We start from the raw sequence: 13,610 nt of genomic DNA on the forward strand, positions 1-13,610 counted from the left end.
AGTACCAAGGAGGAAGGTGATCTCCAAGATTCTTTCTGGCTCCTAACATTCTATGAAAACAGGAAGTTGGAATCATTTATGAATTTCAGTATTATGGTCCCAAATAGTGGTCTTAGCCATGTCCCACATAGTTTTTTCCTTTTTTCAGCTGACTGCCCTTTGGGGTATGATTTTAGCTAAACTAGCTCAAACAGGCTCTGCCAGAAAAATGTCCAGATAATCCCGAGATGAAGAGGTAGCATATAAAATATATTTTAAATGTAATTATCTCATCACTGGAAAGAAATTATTAGATCCTTTGGTTTCATCCATGACCTGGTTGGTTTGTTGTTGTTTTTTTTTTAAGTGGAGAAAAGCAAAAGCTTTGTAGACCATAAAGGAAAAAACAGTTTAGCACATCGCTTTCCAAATGACTTGCTTCTAATTAAAACTGCGATGTATAGTAATTGTGGTTTGGGGGAAATGGATGGGAAAGAAAGAAAAACTTCATTTTCACCCAGAGTTTCCATGTTAGTTAATACTTCATGAGAATCTCACCATGGAGTTACTCAGGACAATTCTTAAAATGAGTTGGCAGATGATTTTTGCTCAAAAAAAACAAAACAAAACAAAAAAAGATTTTTGATTCTCTTCCCTACTTCTGACTAAAAATAAACTGTTCCCAAATATTTCCTTTCACCTTCCCTTTTAATTCTCTCTTTCCTTTTCTCTTCTCTACCCAAATATTTAGTCAGATTTATTAGGTGGCTGGGAGATTTAGGGGAATAACAAAGCCTAGGCTGTATCTGGGGCAAATACTCTGATGGGGTTTTTGGTTGATTGATTTTATTTCCAATTTTAAATATTGCATTAGTCAGTGTGATATTACTAAAGCCAGAAGGACCCAAGTTTAAGTCTGCCTGCCCTTGACAGGCTTTGTGAACATGAAAAGCCATTTCACCTCTCATCAGTTCTAAACAACTGGAAGATGTTTCGTTGAAACAAAGGTACCAGCGACATCAATAGAGATAGTATCCTCCTACCACTATGATGACAACAAGTAGCTGGATCAGTGGATAGAGTGTCAGACCTGGAATCAGAAAGCCCTAAGTTCAAATGTGACCTGAGACATTTACTAACCATATGACCCTGGGCAAGTCACTTAACTTGTGTTTACCTCCATTTCCCCAACTGTAAAATGGGGTTAATTATAGCACTAATCCCCCAGGGCTTTTGGGAGGATCAAATGAGATAATATTTGTAAAGTATTAGCACAGTGCCTTACACATAGTAAGCATTATATAAATGTTAGCCTTTCAAAGAATTGGAAATTAAAGGAATGTCCCTCGATTGGGGAATGGCTGAACAAATTATGGGATATGATGGTGATGGGAATGCTATTGTGCTGTAAGGAGTGATGAACAGGAGGATTTTAGAAAGAGCAGGAAAGACCTACATGAACGGATGAAAAGTGAAATAAGCAGAACCAGGAGAATATTGAACACAATAACTGAAATATGGTGGAATGATCAAATGTGATAGACTTTGGTACTATCAGCAATACAATGATCCAGAACAATTCTGAGGGACTTATGAGAAAGAATGCTACCTCCTTCCAGAAGTAGAAATGAAGATGAAGACTTGTGATTTGTCACTTGTTTATTTAGGTATATGATTTGGAGTTTTGATTTTATAAGATTATTCACTTAAAAATGAACAATGTGGAAATATGTTTTGTGTGATAATACATGTATAAGCCAGAAAAAAACCAAAATTAAATTAGATTTAAATTTTAAAAATTAAAAAATAAATGTTAGCCATTACTACCAATAATAATAATAGTAATAGCATATAATGATAATAGTAATTATGTATATAATAATAGTAATAATATATAAAATAATAATAGTAGTAGTAGCTACTAATATTTACATAGTGTTTTAAGATTTGCAGAGTGCTTTACAAATATGAGATTTTATCCTCACAATAATCCTGGAAGGTCAATGCTATTGATATTCCAGTTATACACATGAGGAAATTGATGGTGAAAAGAGTTAAGTGACTAGACCAGGGTCACAAAACTAGTGGGTGTCTGAGGCTGGTTTTAAACTCAGGTCTTTCTGACTTCAAGTCTAGCATTCTCTTCCCAGCACCACCTCGCTGCCAGTGAAAATCACAAGCCCATCATTCAGTTATTGCTTTGGGGGGTATCCTTTGCTTTTTACTACTGCCTATAACTTTTAGATTGGTGTCAGAGCCTAAAGACAAGGAAAGCCCTATTAGGGCCATGGAATATCTTATCCCCTTTTCTCAGCTCTCTAGATTAATTTAAAGAGTGTAAATAATGCAGAAGCAATTTTTATTGTTTTAAAATATCCTTAATAATGTCTTCTTAATTACAGAGCAAAGAGATTGCATTCCAGCTTCACGAGGATTTAATGAAAGTTCTTAATGAGCTCTATACGGTAAGCATGTTAACTTTGTTTCAGAATCCTTGTTTGCATAAGCATGTCTCATGTCAGAATTTATTCCACATCAGACTAATGGTGCCGTTTGCCTGGTAGAGAAATGCATGCTAATAACCTAGTGGAAAGATATGCTGGCTGGGTTTGCTCTCTACCCCTGGCGTGTATATGGCAAGTCCTCTTTGTTCAGGATCGTACTTCCTTTTTAAACCTCATCTTAAATGGGCCATTTCCATGATTATAACAACTGGAGTTGCTTTATCCTGAGGCTTTCAGGTTTTTTCCCTCCCTGACTGTTTAGCTAATGACTTAGTCAGCCTCATTGGCATCTCCTTCCTTTTTTTCTTCTCCTTTCTGTCATTTTGCATGGAAGGTGGAAGCCAGTACTTCGTTTTATTCAGGCGACTGCACATAAAGGAATTACATTTTTAATTAAAAAGATTTCATTCAAGAAGCAGCATCAGTCTGTAAAGAGAAACTCGAAGCTTCAGACCTGTGGCCCTTTAAATAGTAGTCATTTGGAATTTTGAAGATTCTCTCCAATATCACTCGATTCAAACTCATCATGGAATCATAGACTTATGGACCTTCCTAGATTCATGATTTCAGTTTTATCCTCCGCCTTTATTTAAATAGCTGACAAGCCTTGCTGTTTCTGCCTTGAAAATAAAATATAAATGTCTAAAATATGAATACAAAAAGTAAAATATAAATTTCTCTAAAAAGATTATTTAAAGCTCTTCATTTTTCACTTGGTCCTAGCCTATGTTTCCAGTGTCGTTATATATTGCTTCTTGTCCCTGCACTCTGTGGACCAGGCCAACTGCACCTCTTCCTCTATTTCTTACCGAAGACATTGTTTCCCATTCCCATGCCTTCATACTGCCCCTACCCCTGAAATGCATCACCCTTACCCTCCATACACAACTCAAGGTGCCGCCTTCTACATGAAGCCTTCCAAAACTAGTGCCTCCCTTCCCTAATTACTTTGTGTTTCTTCTATGTGTTCTGTGCATATTGATGTATATACATTTTGTATCAGCTGACGGAATAGAATCCCCTTGAAACTAGAGATTGTTTCTTTGTTGTCATCTTTGTATACCTACTGCCTTGCCCAACTTGGTACACTGTAGGTGCTTAATACATGTTTGTTGGTTGATTGATTAAATTTGAGGAAACCTTAGAACTTGTCCCAAGTTCCTGCATGATGGTTGCATATAACTGGCAAGTGTCCATCTAGCCTTTACTTAGAACTTAGCACACTAAAAGTTATAGGTTTGCGATGGGGGGCAGCTAAGGATTGAGAGCCAAGCCTAAAGATGGGAGGTCCTAGGTTCAAATATGACTTCAGACACTTCCCAGCTGTGTGACCCTGGGCAAGTCACTTAATCCCCATTGCCTAACCCTGACCACTCTTCTGCCTTGAAATCTATAAGGAATCAATAAAGAAATCAATAATTGATTTCAAGGCAAGAGGTAAGTTGTTTTTTTTTAAGTTAAAGATTTTAGACAGTTCTTATTGTTAGGAACTTCTTCCTTGTAGTTAAATTAAAGCTATTTCCTTGTAATTTCCCAGTTCTCTCTGGAGCCACACAGAATGAATCTGGTTCCTCTTTTATGTGCTATTTCTTGTAAGGACTGTCTTCTGGTTTCCAAGTTGACCATCTCCAATTCATTCCATTGATCTTTAAGAAAAGGTATCAGGTCTCTTCACCAGTAATCTTCCCCCTTCACAGACTCGTGAACATTCCTCTTTGATTTTTATGAATTTTATTCTAAAAGAGACAATCATGTAGTGGCGATAATGTATATTTATGTGGGTTATAATTATTTAGAATTATTCTTTCTAAGTACACCTTGTTAGAATTTACCTATAATTGAAATAGAAATATTCCTCACGATGTCCTAAAAGTCCTGGGAAAACTTTTTGGTAAATAAAATTTTAATTAGATCACTTTGATAAAGTAATTTGATGATTCTCCTTAACAGAAGCCTAGGATCAAATTTTTTGAAAAATGAAGGAGACTGTGGTAAAATCACCCTCTTCCTATTCATAATGTTATATAGACGTGGATTTTTATTTACAAGATCTGTTTAGAATGGAGTATGTCTATGCTCAAATATAAGCCTTTTCTGAAATTCCTGCTTATGTGTTCATCTTTAGGAGTTTGGCCTTCTTATGGTGCCATGGTGAAGATCATTAACAATATTATTTGTTGTGATCCTGCCTGCCTCAGAAAGCCATATTTATTCCTAATCAGAAGAAATGAAGTTGAAAGTTGGTTAATTAATACTGTGTTTTTATAATATAATTATATAATTATAATAAAGTAATTAATACTTTATTTCTATGGTTTACTTATTTCTGATTACCTAAGATCTGAGTAATTTTCCAAAATCTTGATTTAAACTTTAATTAAATGAGTGACGGGAATTTTAAATGGCTAAACATAAGTAAGTGAAATAGCTAAAATCCCTGCTTAATGTTTACTGAAGAGGGAATTGTGATACTTCTCCTTGTGCTTTGTTACTGTGATGGAGTTGTGGTCTCCTTGAAGCGGGTCCTCATATCAAGGAGAAGCTCAGAGCCCATCCACACTTTTTCATCCAGGACTTTTGTCCATATTCTTCTTCATTTTCTTTAAACCTTGATGCATCTGAAGAGCTTAGCCTAGCAGAGTTGGAAGGGCTACCAGATGTTACATATTCAGGAATCCCTTCTCTAGCATGGCCACGCAAACACCCAGACTTCTCTTCAAACTTCTGGTGGTCTGGAAGCTCCTTTTTCCTAAGGTCAACCGTTACAATTTTGTACAGCTCTAATTATGAGAACTCTTGACATATATCAAGACTTTTCAGAAGTCCTCTACACCATCTCTCTAGTTCCGAGCCAAATGTACTATGTCTAATCCCTCTACTGTGTGTCAGTCTTCTCAAATACTTAGAGAAAGTTCCGTCGTGCATAATACCTGATGATAATAGTTAATATTTTGATCATGCCTCAAGATTTTCAAAACATTTTACAAACATCTCATTTATCTTCACAATAACCCTGGGAAATAGGACTCTTATTGAGAGAGACAGATTAATCATTTTCCCAAGAGTATACAGTTAGTAAATATTTAGATTCGAACTTGGTTCTTCCTAACTCCTTGCTCTATCTACTGTGCCACCTAGCTCCCATAAATCTTCTCTTCTGCAATTCTAATACAACATTCTCCAGTCCCCTCACCATTATGGTCACCTCCTTTGATTGTATTTGTCATTGTCAGTGTCATTGTCATTTGTCAATGTCACCCCCAAAATGTGGTGCCCAACAATGTGATACACATTTCACACATATGGTCTAGCTGGGATAGAGTGCAGTAAGAAAAACACACCCCTCGTTCTGAATACTGGCCTCCATTAATTAAGCCAAGATGGTGTGTGAGCTTTCTGGCTGCCAAGTCACACTTTTGAGCTTGGGAGATCTTTTTTAACATAAGTCAATTTTTCTCTATATCTTATTTCTTCCATTACTGTAGGATTGAGAGTGGGGCCCCCCCAAATCCATGCATAACTATTGACATTTATCACCTTGTTCCTCCATAACTGTGAGGTTGAGAATTGGGGATTTTTGCCATAAATCCTTGTGTAGGTCTTGATGTTGTTTATCACTAGTCAAATGAACTTTTGCTGTCTTTTTTGGATCCTGACTCAGTCTTCTATTATATTATCTGCCCTTCCTATATCCATATCCTTTACAAATTCAAATGGTGCCATTTTTGCCTTTATTCAAGACATCAATCAAAATGCTAAGTAACAGATCCCTGGAGCATTTCTCTCCAAAATGGCATTGATCCATTAATGACTAGTCTTTGGGTCTTGTCACTCAATAATTTTGAACCCACTTAATTATACTTTCATCTAGATTACATTTCACCATATTGTCTACATGCAAAAAACAATAACATGCAAGACCTTTTCCAGATGTTTTTCCAAAATCTAGGTATGCTTTAGAGAGAATGCCAAGCCCCACCCCGACAGAGACCACGTGCCATCCCCACTGAATGCTGGGTGTGCCCTGCCCCCCTCCTTATCCCACACGGGGGTGGGGGAGAGATAATATTCCCATTGAGCTTCTAGGCAGAGGGGTGGGTGATCTGAAAAAATGTCATCAGGCATGGTGGAGTTGAGGAAGGGAGCAGCTCCATCCTATTCCCTGTCTTTCTAGTAATAAACTCTGGGGTGGGAGGTGGGACTCCATGCCCATAGACAGGGCTCTGCATTCCGTCTTTGGCACCTGGACCATAGGTTCACTATCACTGCTCTAGACATTATCATAATGCCCTAGTCTAGTAATTCCCAAATTACATCCCAGAAGGCATTGAGGTTAGACTAGTATGGCTTCTTGTTGATGAAGCTCTGCTGACTCTTAGCAATAATCCGGGCTTTTCTCTCTAAATACTCATACACCATTTTTAAAATAATACATTCCAGAATTTTGCCAGGAATCAAGTAAAGCTGATTGGCTCATAGTTCACCAGTTCCCCCTTCTCTTTTCCACTAAAACCCTTTTGAAAATCAAGATGATATTTACCTTTCTGCAGGTCTTCCACGTTTCTCCTTTTTCCCACAAATTTTCAGCCATTGCTGGTGGCATCTCAGTACTCAGAGCCCTCTGTCTTGTGGCTAACGTGTCTGGGCTTAGTGGTTCGAGCTCATTGAGAGACTTATCATCACCTCACTTAGATTAGGCCTCAGCTTCATGCTTGTCAGTGTTTTTCTGCCCTCAATCTGAAAAATAACCTTTCTCTTTGACGGAGAAAAATGAAAACCAAATAAGAGATAAGTACTTTGGCTTTCCCCGAATTATGGTATAGTAGAAAGTGCTTAACTAGCACCAGAAAGACCAGCATTTAGATCCTCTCAGAAGCAAAAATGTAACTTTATGATTCTAGGTAAAACATTTATCCTGACTGAGCTCACAGCAGTTGTTGTGAGAGCCAAATGAGGACATATAAGTAAATAACTTTGCAGATATTAAAGCACTATCTACATTGTTGTGGCTCAGTCATTTCAGTGTGGCTCAACCCTTTAGGACACTGTGGGCATCTGTCCATGGAGTTTTTCTTCTCCAGTGGGAAACAGATGTGTGGCCTTGGGCAAGTCACTTAACAACTAGGACTTTTCTGAAGCTGAATTTGAACTCTGAGTCTCCTGACTCTAAGCTCAGTGCTCTATCCACTACAGGACCTAGGTACCCCACATATATACATTACAACTATTCAATAGTTAAAGAGAGCATTAGCCCTGGAAATATAAATACAAAGCAAATAATATAGACCCTACTCTCAAAGAATTTACATTCTAATATGGGGAGACGACATAGAAAAGGAAGCTGGAAAGAGAAGGGAAAATGAGGAGGGCTGGAGTTGGGGAGGTGGTACTTGTCAGAGGCAAGGCAGCAAGCAAGGAGAAGGAAAAGTCTAAAAAGTGAAGGGATTGAAGCAAAGCTTGACTAGGGTCTTTCCTAAAATGATGGTCTGGGGCAGGTAGGCACAGTGGATAGAGTGCCAGGTCTGCATTTGGGAGGACCTTGGTTCAAATCTAGTGTCAGATACTTCCTAGCTGTGTGACCTTGGGCAAGGCACTTAACCCCAATTGTCTAGCCCTTTCCATTCTTCTCTTTTAAAATTGATGCTAGGACAGAAGAAAAAATTTTTAAAAAATAAAAAATAAAGTGGTGATCCTAGGGAAGAAGTCACCAGTCAGGAGGAGAGTACAATTTTTAATAATATTACTATCATTTTTATTATCTTCCCCGAGCACATTCTTTGAAATTCTTCATACCTCTACCCGACTCTTCAATTAAAAAAATCACTTTGCAATTGTGTAAAAGAAAACTGAATACTCAGCATATTTGGACTTCAGGACGTCTTGTGCCAGGAATCAGTTGGGTATTTTCTTAAACTAGGAAGGCAGTATAATGAAGGGGAACATTGTAAATGCAGTCAGAAGATTTGGGTTCAAAACTCCAAGATCCACAATGTGCTAGCTGTGGTGGTCTTGGCAAATTAATGAACACAGACCTTTCTAAATTCCAACCTCCCACTTGCAGAATGGTTAAAATGATCATACAACATACCCCAGTGGTTTTTCAGGAAGCACTTTGTAAACCATAAAGTGCTATACATTCAGCCAGTATCGCATCCAAAGAACAAAGGCAGGGAAGTTTGATTTCAGAGAACTCAAAAGAAGAGCTCTATTGGTACCATTTTTGACCCTGGAATTTTTCGTAGACTTGGACTGCAAATGGAACCTGAAATTTAGTGATTATATTTGCAGAGTTGAACCAAAGAAGCCATGACTCCCAAAGACCAGCCAGACATCATGGGGTAAGGTGAACGTGGGCTCGGTGACATTATTTGAGATTGCTTGACCTCAATTCAAGCCATTTCACCTTTGTGCCCCATTTGGGGACTCAGAGAATATGGGCCGTGATGAGGTTTGAATGAGATATTCTGTAGACTACTTTGACCTCAAGAGAGAAATTATACTATAATTTGGTGGCACTGCTCAGGCAAGACCAGGGGTCAGTCATGTCCAGGGGGAAGAAATCTTTGGATGACACTCATAGTCCCAAAGCAACAAGGAGCTGATATTTGGGCTCCCTTGCATTTAAAATGAAACGGTCATAATAGTTCTTTGTTCCGTGAAATAGATCTAGCATAGTGTATCACATGTACAATTTGTGCTGGAAGGAGAGGGGGAAAACGTGAAATAGTGAAGTATTGAATTCAGGGTTAGGGAAGCGCAGTTAGAGCCTAACTGAGTGATCTTGCCCCTGATACACAGATTGACCCTGAGCAGATGAGAGAATAGCCTGCCTTTGTCATGGCCTCTGTCGATTTATGAGGAAAAGTAGTCAGTGTAAGGAATGCCTGGAAATAAAGGTACTTTCTAATGCAGTCGAGATTCATAACGTTTTTGGCATCATGAGCCCCCCAGGCAGCTGGGGAAGCACACAGACCCTTTCTCAGAATAGTCATTTTGAACTACATAAAATAAAATACCAACAGAGGGGCACAAAAGAAATCCATTCTGCTGGAATGCAGTTATCACAATATTGAGGGGAGGGAAAAAACCACAAAAACAAGTCCAAAGACCCCAGGATAATAGCCGCTGCTTTCAGAGATTTTTCTCCAGGAGAGGGGAGAGTTTGTATAACTTTTATAAAATCTTAGTCCCCTTTTTTTGTTTATTAAGAGCATCTAAACAAAGGGGGCAGAGAGCAGGGGTAAGGCAATTGGCTCTCAGCGTCCCTCTCTCCTAACATAGGACCTGTTCCCAAGTTGAGGGGGAGGATACAACACAAATATTGTAGTTATAATTAACTTTTCTCCATGCATTGCAATTTTATAACATTCTATTGTAGGTAGGGTTTGACAATAGCAGTATTACAGTCCAACATTATTTGTGTGTGTGTGTGTGTGTGTGTGTCTGTGTGTCTGTGTGTGTGTCTGTGTGTGTGTGTGAGAGAGAGAGAGAGACAGAGACAGAGACAGAGACAGAGAGGGAGACAGAGAGACAGAGAGGGAGACAGAGAGAGAGAGAAAGAGAGAGAGACAGAGACAGAGACAGAGACAGAGACAGAGAGGGAAAGAGAGAGAGAGACAGAGACAGAGAGAGAGACAGAGAGAGAGAGAGAGAGACAGAGAGAGACAGAGAGAGAGAGACAGAGACAGAGACAGAGACAGAGAGAGAGAGAGACAGAGACAGAGACAGAGAGAGAGACAGAGACAGAGACAGAGAGAGAGAGAGAGAGAGACAGAGAGAGAGAGAGAGACAGAGACAGAGAGAGACAGAGACAGAGACAGAGAGAGACAGAGACAGAGAGAGACAGAGAGAGAGACAGAGAGAGAGAGAGAGAGAGAGAGAGAGAGAGAGAGAGAGAGAGAGAACATTTACTGTGTCCTCTATAATCTAATTTAAGTTTGTGAAAACTTTCATGAAATTTCCAAGCTGTTGATGTGGGTCATTTTTTTAAACCAATCCCCAAAGCACTTTGTAAGAGCCATTTGAGGATTAAGAAGTGCTTCTTTCAGAATCTTCTCTTGCACAGGGTAGCAGCAGCCTCTCATTTACCTTTCCTGTTGTGTGTGTCAATACCACCTGTTTGGCTGTGCATTCAGAAACTGCTTATTAGAGCGAAGTATACACAACATTTCCCACTCTCCTCTGCTTCCTTCTTCCTGGACTTCTCTATTGATTCCCATGACATCTGCAGATGGGAGCTGGAAAGGGTTTCAGAGTTGTCCATTAGATTGCTAAACTCTGGAGGAGTGCATCTGAAAACACTGGTGCCAGCCGTAATCAGATATTCTCCCCTGCCCCAGCATGCCTTTGAAGCCCCTATCTGTTTGGAATGCTGGCACGAAGGAGCCAGTTGTTTTTAAGAGCTGAAGAAAACTCGTTGATCATTTCAAACCCTGCCTTGAAGAATCCAGCCTTCCACAGCTACAGAGAGAGAAGCCCTTGCAGCCAATGCTTGATGGAACTCCCCAGAGCTAAAAGACAGATAATGCCGTACAGTTGAGCAGAAGAAACTTGCCAGTGGCAAGGTTGAAAAATGGTTTTAAAAGAACCAAAGGTACTTTCTTCTTCCCCAGATCAGATTCTCTCTGTGCCTCAGAGACTTTGGATTGCTTCAAAACTCCTCCTACATGTTGAGGGGGAAGAGATATTTTTACATGTCAACATATACAGGTATATTTATACTAAACCCACAGCCCCGCAGTCCTTTGGATTGGGCCATAAAGTAAGGAGTGAACATTTGTTACAAAATGGCGGACTGAGTACAGCTATGTAAATGAGATGCAAGCCGTGCCACCTCCCCAAATGGAAAATTCACTCAAATACGAAATTCTCAGACCACATGGAAAAGTTTAGGAAAAGCAATTTTTTGAGATAATTGAGTTGACAGATTGTTTCCCCATCTCCTTCCCCTGGTTTGGATTGATAGATAAAAACAGGAAAAAGTGTGGTTCTTATCTGAAAGTGCATCCAGTCACTCCTGAGTTCTCTTGGATTGACCCAGACCCCAGCCTCAATAGCTCATTTAACCAACCTGAATTTGGCCATTATAGGAAGGGGGGGGGCAGTGAAGGCTTTTCCCCAAGAATCTCTAGAGGTTGAACATATTTGGATCAGACATTTAGAACCAGAAGAGATCTTTGAGGTCATCAAGTTTGGTCCAAAAATTCTTATGCGTGTGAGGAAATTGACACCAAGGAAAGAGATATGAATCACCTTAAGTTGGTTGTCAAGTTGGTCAGTATTGTCTTTTCCAAATCTAAGATTCTATAATAATGGATTCTGGTAATAATGGACATTTACATAATACCTGCAAGTTTGTAGAGGGCTTTACCTATATTGTGCCCCTTTTTTTTTTGGAGATCAAGAAATTGGTGGTCAAAGAGGCTAAGCGATTTGGCCTGGATCACCAAGCTAACAGGACAGGCAGGGTATGAAATACAAGCTATTTAGCATTTTGCTCTCATCTCAAAGCCTTTAAACAATTCACCTCTTTTACTTGAAATCACTTAAATTCATATTTCTAAAAACCTTTGTTCCATTCTTAAAGTGCTAGGAGATCATCTTTGCTAGGGAAGGATAGTAGAAGGTAGAAGAGCACTGCTTGCTATGATCTATGGGGACCCTTTGTTTTGAGACCTATTTTTTTTTTCTATTTTCTTTCATGATGTGACAACTTACTATAGTCCAGACTGCTAAATTGGGTTAGTGAGTGATTGTCATTGCAGGCTTAATAAGAACCTATTGTCATTTGTGAATTTTTTCCCTTTTTCCTAGAAATTTTTCATGTTTTTGATAGTCTATTTTATACAGAGATTATTTTTTAATTTCTTTGAATTCTTTGATGTTTTTGGTAATCAATCCATATGCCTTATGACTTGACCATGTATCTCTTTGTGGTTGCCAAAGATTTGTAGGAGTAAAAATGAATAAATATAAATATTCCTAGTACTTAAAAATATATAGGATTTTTAATACTAAATCAAAAGAGAGGAAAAAGAAAAAGGGTTCTTTCAGTCAAGTGAGCAGAGCAAAGAGAGCCAGAGACTCCCACCTGCAGCACTTTACTAAGAGCACAAGCTCCAAAAAAAGAGCCCTGCAGCTCATGGGTCTCAATCAAATTTATCTCCTAAGTATCTTTACATAAAATGAGGACATAACTTAAAAGGATGCTGGGAATGTAGCTCAGGTGTGGCAAAATTTCCATCTGCACAGGTCACAAAAAGTTAGACACAACTGAACAACAATAAAATATCTATAATAAAAATTGTTAGGAGGAAATAGGTTGTACCTTCCCAGAAATTATGTATTTATTGAAATAAAGTCAAGGGAAATAAAATACTATATAGTTAAAATTTACTCCCTACTACAAATGAAAAAAGTAGAAAAAGCAAATAGATTTTTTTATAAGTTGATAGAATAGAGATCAACTCCCATAACTTAATTGGAGTCTTTGGTCCATTGGGTTACATTAGGTCCTATTAGAAATTCAATTCAACACACATTTATTAAGTGTACAATACTGGGGGATAGTTCATTGGCTCAGTGAATTGAGAGCCATACCTAGAGACGGGAGGTCCTGTGTTCAAATTTGGCCTCAGACACTTCCTAGCTGTGTGACCCTGAACAAGTCACTTGACCCCCATTGCCTAGCTCTTACCACTCTTCTGCCTTGGAGCCAATACACACAGTGTTGATTAAGACATACAGTAAAGTTATAATAAAAAAGTGTATGGTACTGTGCTAAGGGCTGGAGATTTGAAAATGAAAAACAGCCTCAAGTGAGAATTTTCCATCTTTTTAGGAAGGAAAAATATGCCAAATGCACAAATATACACATTATGAAATAATTTGTGATAGAGATAATGGAAAAGTCTTGAGCGTGTCTTCACATTATTTGTATGAAAAGTATTAAGGCATTTATTTGGGTTCCAAACTGCCCTTGCAAATATAAACCCTGTAATTGCTTTGATCTGAAATAACATTTCAGGGATTGCTAAATGTTCCATTGTTGCCTATGGCATATTAAAGCAGGAAGACCTCCAGCACATTGACCAAACCCTCTATGGAGGATTTCTGGGAAATCAGGGG

General features: G+C 38.6%; 1 protein-coding gene across 2 annotated transcripts in view; it reads left to right on the forward strand.

The window, feature by feature from the left end:
• Positions 1 to 13,610, forward strand: part of SRGAP1 (SLIT-ROBO Rho GTPase activating protein 1) — a 340,469-nt gene that overhangs the window by 198,559 nt on the left and 128,300 nt on the right. For both annotated transcript variants that reach the window (XM_056800690.1, XM_056800689.1), the window contains exon 4: positions 2,382 to 2,444. In XM_056800690.1, the coding sequence (XP_056656668.1) occupies positions 2,382 to 2,444 (63 nt within the window). The remainder of the gene's footprint in view (positions 1 to 2,381; positions 2,445 to 13,610) is intronic.

This window comes from Monodelphis domestica, chromosome 5 (assembly GCF_027887165.1).
Source record: "Monodelphis domestica isolate mMonDom1 chromosome 5, mMonDom1.pri, whole genome shotgun sequence".
In the NCBI taxonomy this organism is placed as follows: Eukaryota; Metazoa; Chordata; class Mammalia; order Didelphimorphia; family Didelphidae; genus Monodelphis; species Monodelphis domestica.